We start from the raw sequence: 8,637 nt of genomic DNA, 5'->3' as shown, positions 1-8,637 counted from the left end.
CCTGCTGAAGTGTTTTGCCATTGTAACTGGCAGTGAGGAGCAGGGCTCCTTGTTCTTGTTGATTTACCAATAAAAGCCCTTGTGTGGTATCATTTCATACTGATCAAAAAGCTACTTTTGTAGGTTTCTTATGTTGCTCTGGGAACTGTATAAAGAGTCTTACCAGGAGGAATGTGTGCCATTATAAATCATATCCACGTTGAGAAAGTTTGTCTGTAGTGCTAACCTTCCAAGCAGGGACTCTGCCAGAGCCACAGAAACCCAGTTTCTTCTTAGAGTCCTTCAAACTCAGGACTCCTGCGAGCCCTGGAGGAGGTGAAGTCTTTCTATGGACAGCAAGTACAGGCAGCAGTGAGGTGAACTGCAGCATTCCACCTTGTCTAAGTGTGCCTTAGCCATGTCCAGGAGCTAGATGAGAGTTTGGTCTTCCTGGCAAAGATAGTCACTGATCTCTCTGATAATCCTGCCAGAAGTGACATCAATTGTAGCAGGAACAGCTGTCAGAGCTCCCTGCAGCACTGACTCATCTTACAGAAGCCACCAAACCGCTGTGTGGTGGGAGTAAGCTGAGCTCACTCCTGACTGACCTGGATTCAGACCACTGACCTAATGGCCGGGGTGTCAGTATCCCATTCCTGGCTCTCTGAGTCACTCTGCCCTTAACTCACCTTTGCCTCCATAAGCTTTGGTTCCATTCTGGGACAATCTGTAGACAGCTTTTACTTCTCACCTTACTGCCTGAATATCTGTCCCTGCCTGCAGCTTCTTGACCTTGAGTTTGGTCATGAGAAGGCTGCATGATATAGAAAGAAGAATGTAACCCCTCCCTCATGGGTGTGTCCCCCCAGGCAGCAGCTGGTGGTGAGTAACCCCCCCCGGCCCGTGCGGCACGGACACGTCGTGCAGCTTGTCCACGGCATCACCACGCGGTACCTCAACACGTAAGTGCTCCCCTCACCCTCTGCTCACTGGGCCTGCTGCCTCCTTCTGCTTTGCTTTCTCAGAATAACTACTCAGGGGTTTAGATATGCTATAAACTGCCTGGTTTTGGGGCATTCTTGAAGTGGTGGGGCTGGGAGGGAACGTTGTGGGTAGTTACGTAAGTCATCCCCGTGGCCCAGACAACGGGTGCTGGATGCTTACTTGTTTTTCTGCAGTTGACTTGGCAGTGGGATTTGATACTAATCACAAACTGGTCTGGCTGCTGGCTGATTCTGGTCTTCTCTGCTAGTGGCCTTTAGAGGGGTTAGTGGTGGTTTCACCCACGTTTACAAATTGTGATAGTTCTGCGGATTCCTAACTGCATCAGCCCCTTGGTGAGTCTTCATCCATGTCCCTTCACTGTCCCCACTCCCAGCCTCTGCAGAGAGCTAGTGTTTTGTGTGACTGCTAACCCAAAGCCAAGCTGATGTGGATGGTATACTCCTGTGTGAAGGATGTGTTTGGAAAGTCAGGAAGGTGTGCTGGGGAATCCAGCATGCTCTGGCTGATGACCACGGATTCTTCCCTGTTTTGCAGACTGCAGCATGAAATTGCCTCTTGACTGCTTCCTAAAGGGCATCTACATGTACTTGAATATCACCCAGATTAGGAAGGGGGTTGTTCCAAACTTGGGTTTTTGCTGTGTCCCTTCCAAACCCAATTTGTTCATTATTGGAAAGCCCAGTGAACAGCATCTCTGTTTGTCACAATCGGTGCTTGTTCTTCAGCTTGGCAGAGCAGGCATCTGTATTGGCTTCCTCTGAGCCTGTTCCTGGCAGCTGGTGGTAGTGGGGAGTGTTCTCTTTCAGAGTAAACAGCACAATCAGTATAAATGAGTTACTTCTTGCTTTTTTACTGAATTTGGTCTTAGAATATTCACTGCTTCTATAGGTTTAGTTTTTTTATATGAATTTGGCAAATGGTGTTGGAGAATCTAACTTTACTTGTCTTCTAGGCATGATGTTGCTGCCCCTCTTAGCCCCCATTCCCAAGAAGTCTCCTGCTATATTGATTATAACATCTCTATGCCAGCACAGAACCTCTGGAGAGTGGTGAGTGGTCGAAGGGAAGGGAGGAGCTCAGCATGTTCCAGCAGAAACAGCTGAGACAACCTGGCAATCAAAAGCCATCTCTCTGTTGCAGGAGATCGTGAATCGGGAGTCTGACACAGACGTGTGGAAGACAATTCTGTCAGAAGTGAGGTTTGTTCATCTGAACACCTCTGCAGTGCTAAAGGCAAGTGGATTCATGTTTATTTGCCTGTAGCTGTAGCTCCATGCAGTTCATGGAATGTCATAAACTATTAATCTCTCTGCTCCAGAATGCCTAAAACCACTAAATATCACCAAAATAATAACCAAAGAAGGAAACAATAAACTTGCTCAATGTAATAAAAGAGGAGCATGTTTCAGGTCATCACACTTCATTCCTTGTCAGCATGCAGAGCTGTCCTGCTTCTCAGGATCATGTAACCCCTGTACACAAGTGGGACTTCAGTACTGCCTCAGAAATTGGGGCTGGGTCTGCGTGTAGGGTGTGAGTAATGAAGGATCTCTTCACACAGCTTGCCAGAATCACTGCCTTGGTGCTGAGCATTTGTTGACACAGTCTCCTGTGGTGGTTCTCACATACTTCCCAGCAGTCCCACTGCTCAGGCAGGGCCTCAGACCCTCCATCCCCATGCTCAGAGTGGCAGGACTGTCAGTTCACAGGCACCTTTCCCTTCCAGCTCAGCGGCGCATCGTTACCCGAGTGGGGATACCGGCAGCTGGAGGTGGTCGGGGAGAAGCTGTCCAAGGGCTACCACCAGAGCATGGTGTGGAACGTGGAAGAGCACAGATATGGGAAAAGTACATCTCTGCCATGGCCTCAAAGCAGCTTACTGTGACTGGGGGATGCTTGTGTTGACAGGAAGGTGGCATTGTGTGTGTGTGTGTGCAGCAGGCTCTGGCTCTGTCGGGATGTCAGAGTCCTTACAAGTCCCCTTAGAGCTCTTGCAGTTGGATGATGTGTTGGAGAAGGACTCCTGGCAGCATGAGGAGTTGGGGTGGAGGAGGGATTGTATCTGCTCTCTCCCCTTTCTAGCTTTCTGCCTGTTATGTAGTTATTTCTGAGCTATGCTGTTTTCTTCTAGGCCAAGAGCAAAAGGAGAGGGAAGTGGAACTCCACTCCCCCACACAGATGGACATAAGTAAAAACCTCAGCTTCATGGCAAAGTTCACAGAATTGCAGGTGGGCATCATTTTATTCTCTTCACTGAGCCTTCTGCTGCAGAGCAGGGACCAGAGCATTGCTGCAAACTCCTGAGCCTGAGGATTCATTGTTTATTCCTCAGTGATAGGGGTAGTTTGGCTTCCTCAGTGGGGAAAAAAAAAATCTGAGAGCATTAGAGATTTGTGCTATTCAGTATTAACTACCCAAGTGTAGGAAAAAAGAAGGGGGAGGAAGATCAGTTGGGCCTCCAGAAGGTGTCTGAAACTCAGCTGTGTTGTGTTGTCTGTGCAGTCAGGAGTGTTGATGCCCCTTCCTAACACTGTAGCAATTCACAAAGGAAATGCATTATATAAGAAAAAATTAAAACCATTGCAATGATCAGTATCCAGTATGAGATTTGTAAAATACTTCTCCAGGTTAGGAACTTGCCATCTTACACCTGGAGCTGTCCCCCCCCACCTGCTATCCTACTCATTGGTCCAACTCTGAACGCCTTTCTGTTCACTTTTTTTCCTAGTGGAAAATACTCACATTAAAAAATGAAGACACAGAACATAAGTACAGCTCCTCTGCTCTGGACTGGGTCACAATGGACACAAATATTGCCTACTGGCTGCACCCCACCTCTGGTGTAAGTAGAAGTAAACGTGAGCCTGGTGAAGAAAGCAGACATCAGTTCAGATGTGAGTGAGAGCAGGGCTGCACCAAAGAGCTGCTCCATGATGGACTCTATTTAAAGAATATATTTTCCCTGTGGCTTGGAGGGTTTGTTTTTTTTTGGCATGGCTTTGACAGTAGTTGCTTTTAATTAAATCATGTCATCTAGGACTTTTTTTTTTTTCTGGAAAGAAAGATTGCCATTTAATAGTTCCTATTATTGATTCCATTTAGAAGATGAGTTCATCTCCAAGAGCATCTTTTAAATGCCTCACATTACACAAGGGTCATAAAGCAGCCAAGTTTTTCCACTAGCTTTGTTCCAGGAAAGATCAGGCACAGTCTGACGTTTAATTTAGCAAGTATGTGTAGGTAATATTTAAACTTGCCTAAAAGAACTGCAGCATGTTCCTGCTGCTGGCTTAGACTGTCTTCTTCCCTTCAGGCCCAGATCCACCTGCTTGGGAATGTTGTCACCTGGGCTTCTGCTAACGTTGCTGCTCTGGTCTACGTGTGCCTGTCCCTGTGGTACTTGATACGACGGAGGAGAAAGATTTATGACATTCCTGAAGGTCTGGTTCCTGTGTGTGGGGTGGTGTCAAGGTCTGCTACACTTCAGTGGCCCCAAACCCCCACATTTTTCAACTACGTGCTTGGCTATGCCAGCACTGCCTAGCCCTAGCATTTTTATTAGGGATAAAGAGTAGCCCAAAAAGAGACTAATTATGGCTATTGCAATATGACCATCACCTCATGAGACAGTTTAGTAGCCAACATAATATTTGAGTCATTCCCTGGATGTAAGAAATGTCCAGGCCTCAGTTTTGGAGCCTACCAAGCCCTTTTGGGGGTGAGTTAAAAGAGGTAGATACTGGCTATGTGGAGAAGGGGTTTATTTTAGGTGTGTTCTTCCCCTCCAAGGGCCCAGTTCCTCTCTGTGGCCACGCTGTTTTATGCTGACCATTCTGGCAGCACATTTTGTCATCATGCTGTGAAGCTGCTCCATGGTGACAGTAATCTGTCTTGATGAGGACTTCATAATGAAGTGTGAAAAAACCTGACCCTTTCCCTCAGCTGTGTGTGGTTAAGTTAAAGGTATTCCAGGGACTTTGCACTGTCTCCTGTCTCCTGCAGACTCTTGGCAGCTCTGGGTGTCAGCTGGGAGCATATCTGTTGGAGGCTGGGTTGTGAATTACCTGCCCTTCTTCATGATGGAGAAGACACTTTTCCTGTACCACTACCTGCCTGCCCTCACATTCCAGATTCTCCTGATTCCCATCGTCCTACAGCATCTCAGTGATCATCTCTGCAGGTATTTGGCTTTAATAGCTGGATAGCTTCTAGCTAGAGAGGTGACACAGTTCTTTTTTCCAGGGCTGTCACCTTGGCAAGCTGCTGCAGGGCTAGCAGCACTTTTCCCAGCTGTGGCCCTACCCTGTCATCTGCCTTTGGAGCAGTCAAGGCCCTACGTGGGGCTGCCTAGCGGGTGAAGTGCTGGGTCAGCCTTGCTGTAACTTGACTGCTCTCTCCCTCTCTCATCCCAGGTCTCTGCTTCTCAAGAGCATGTTCAGTGCCCTGGTGGTAGCCTGGTTCTCCTCTGTTTACTTGGTGTATCACACCTTCAGCCCTGTGACCTATGGGGAGCCCTCCCTGGCTGCCCCCCAGCTGAGGGCCCTGCGCTGGAGGGACAGCTGGAACATCCTCATCCGAAAACAGTGACAGCAACACTCCCTCACAGGCAAAGGGGAACACCTCCTCTGCAAAGCCAACCACTTATTGTTAGGGTAACTGAAATCTTAACAGGCTGATCAAATTGACAGTAGTCCAGATTTAACTACTACAGAAAAAGAAAAGAATACTGTTAAAATAAAAAACGGGGGGTGAGGGGCTGGGCTCAACAGTAATAGGGTTGTTATGAGCCAAATTTCCAGTTTCTACCTGTTACATTCACACTCCCACTGCCCCTCAGGGCCTGAAGGTCACTGATGTCAATGAGCAGCATCCCAGGCCCCTTCCTGGGAAGAGCCACGAGGTTTTCTTCCTTTTTCCTGGAAGTATGATGTTGAAGGTTTCTTCCTTCTTGCACCACATGGCACTTAGGGCTGTTTGTGTTGCCGAGCACCTTGGTCTGCAATTCTGTTACAAATGACTATAAATGGATACTCTCCAATGTAGCAGCTACTTTTCTCTGTTTTCTGTTCTAAAAACTGGGGTTTCCCAGCTCTAAAGCCTGTGTAGCTTTCTCAGCAATTGGCCCTACAGTCTTCATCATCATCCCATGACTACATTCCTCAACAATGCCTTACTTGCCTCGCCTTCCAGTGCTCTGCTCTCATCCCTATTTCATCACACTGCAGCATTAGGCTAAATTTATAAATAACACATTCTGCATAGAATGACGACTTGACACTACTATCTATGTGTAATCATTTGGCTTAACCACTATTTTTATGAAGCTAAGCAAAAATAAAACAAATAGACATTTTAAAACAAAAAGCCATTACAGCTAAAGCAGCTAAAGCAAAGCTTCAGGCAGGCCCAGAAGCCAGCCCAAGCCAGAAGAATCCTTGGCCTTGCAGCATCCCCATGAAGCCTGTGGCCCATTTCTAGCAGTGGCAGTTCTGTGTCACTGGGCTGTAGGGCTACACCTCAGAGGAACTCTGAGCAGGGTAGAACATGGTGATGAGGAAGCAAGGCCCCTGCCCTGGGCTGCACCAGCAGAGGAGTTCACAGGGAGGAAAGTGCCCATGAAGGACTGGGATCACTCAGTGGGGAGCCTGCAGTAGCTCTGTGCAGCTATTCAGGGAGGGTTATAGCACCTACACCACGTGTGATTTCTTTTTTTCAGGTGGCTGCAGCAGCAGGATCTTGCAGTACAGCTCAGAGCTGATGAAGAGCAGCAGTCCCAGACAGAGCAGGCTGCTTTTCACTGTAGGCTTCCTTGCTGCCCTGACCAACAGTATTCACAGCTGCTCTGAGCTCCCCCAGCCCCCAGAGGAAGCTATGATCCAACACCACAGTCATTCAAAGGAGGTTTTAGTGACTATTTTGCTCCTACTTAACTCAGCCCGATAGCTAATGCTTCAGTGCAGTAGCTCATACTCCAAGTCTGTCACCCTGCACTAAACAGCACCCAGCAGCAGTGAGGAAATGAACTTTCTCCTCTCATTAGAGACCTACCACTGATAATGAACCTTCACCCATTTCCACTGTTGAAGACTACAGGGATGACAGTGCAGACTGCTTTTTTTGAAGGGTTTTTTTTGGCCTCTAAAACTTCAGCTATTACAAAACTAAAGCTAACAATTCTGAGTTAAGGGAAGAAAAAAAAAAAGTTGAGTTGAAGAGCAGCTCCAGAACTGCTCCTTTCTGTACCTTCATGCTGGTGTAGTGCAAGGAGCACAAATACTTTATACAAAATGGCCAGTTCTGCTCACTGTTTCTTCATTTGTTTATTAGCCAAAGTAACACACCCACAACCAACACAGCCAGCCCCTGGATTTAGAAAACTAGCAAATATGAAAAAGTTCCTCTTAATATATTTCCCCTAACCCCCATTCTTAAAGTTACACCTTAAGTCCAGACTCAAGGATACCACAAGGACGTTGTCAAAGGCCCAACCAGCACTTCATTTCAGAGATTTTTCCAGAAACATGTTGCTGCATTCTCTCTTATCTGGGGTAAGCAACAGAGACTGGGATGTCCCTGTTTATACTCCCAGCCTCTTGTCTGTGCTTTTTACAGCACCAGACATTCTTGAGTTTAACCTGCCCGAGCGCGGGGCAGAAGCGTGTCCAGAGCTGCCGGTGCCCTCAGGAGGAGGGATCTGCAGCTGACCCCCCCAGCTGACCCCCCAGCCCTGGAGGGGATGGATTCTGCCCAGCAGAATCTGCAACCAGCAGTACAGAAACGCCCCAAAAGACACAAACACTGACGAGATCAGGCTTCCATCTCCACGAGCAGCCCCCTGGAGCTCACACATTCAGTAACTCTGGATAATAAAAGACTATTTGGGTACAAAAAAATAATCATACAGTGTTGCAAGGTTCAGGAGCTTGGGAAGGAATAAATTAGGAACTGGAATCACACAACTTTGTGGGTCTGTCCCCCTGATGAATTGCAAGTTGCCCTCTGACCCAGACAGTCTGTTTCAACTCTATCTCAGGGCAGACTCCTCTAGGGGTCAATCCTTCTGCCCCCATGTGCTTCTGCCTGCTAAAAAGGAGGCTGGCCAGCAGGAGAGCAGTGCTGAGCTCAAGGAGCCAGCAAGGTGGAGAAGAGCAAGGACCACACCTGCCTGTTGAAGTGAACAGCCTGTGAGCTAGTCTTGGATAAAGAGACTGGTTTTTCTTTTGAATTTTCCAGCTAGGGAAGATCATCTTCAGGGACATGGGCTATCTTGTTAGTCACCTGCTAGCGCTCAATCTTCCAGGGGAGACTTGGGCATTAGATCTCATACTGAAATTAAACAAAGGCCAGTAGCATTGCCCTTAACCAGTTCATCCAGTGACACCCTAACTCCAGACATCACAGGGAGGAAGGAGGGAGGGGAGGTGGGCTCCCCTCTGCGAGAAGGTTCACACCAGCATCCCCTCCGCCGCCGGGACGATTGAAAAGGGCACTTCACCAACCATTCTGTTGAAGTCCTTTCCCAGAGCTGCCGTGGGGGCCGGTCTGGGCCAGAGGAGCTCCCCTGGTGGCCGGCAGGCTAGTGCGGGCGGCTGCTGGACTCGAGGTGGGAGCGCTTGCCGGCGGCCAGCACGCCGCCCTCCGCCTGCTCCGGGA

At 48.2% G+C, this 8,637-nt stretch overlaps 1 protein-coding gene across 1 annotated transcript in view; it reads left to right on the top strand.

The window, feature by feature from the left end:
* The window catches only part of POMT1 (protein-O-mannosyltransferase 1), an 11,641-nt gene extending 6,070 nt beyond the window's left edge, over positions 1–5,571 (top strand). The window contains exons 11-19 of the mRNA XM_008944686.1: positions 849–941; positions 1,937–2,033; positions 2,125–2,217; positions 2,711–2,831; positions 3,116–3,213; positions 3,713–3,826; positions 4,298–4,424; positions 4,987–5,164; positions 5,397–5,571. Coding sequence (XP_008942934.1) covers positions 849–941; positions 1,937–2,033; positions 2,125–2,217; positions 2,711–2,831; positions 3,116–3,213; positions 3,713–3,826; positions 4,298–4,424; positions 4,987–5,164; positions 5,397–5,571 — 1,096 coding nt within the window. The remainder of the gene's footprint in view (positions 1–848; positions 942–1,936; positions 2,034–2,124; positions 2,218–2,710; positions 2,832–3,115; positions 3,214–3,712; positions 3,827–4,297; positions 4,425–4,986; positions 5,165–5,396) is intronic.
* Positions 5,572–8,637: the final 3,066 nt, after the last annotated feature.

This window comes from Merops nubicus, unplaced genomic scaffold (assembly GCF_000691845.1).
Source record: "Merops nubicus isolate BGI_N331 unplaced genomic scaffold, ASM69184v1 scaffold6307, whole genome shotgun sequence".
Taxonomy (NCBI): Eukaryota; Metazoa; Chordata; class Aves; order Coraciiformes; family Meropidae; genus Merops; species Merops nubicus.
Note: the sequence above shows the minus strand (reverse complement) of the source record. Positions and strands in the feature narration are given on the sequence as shown.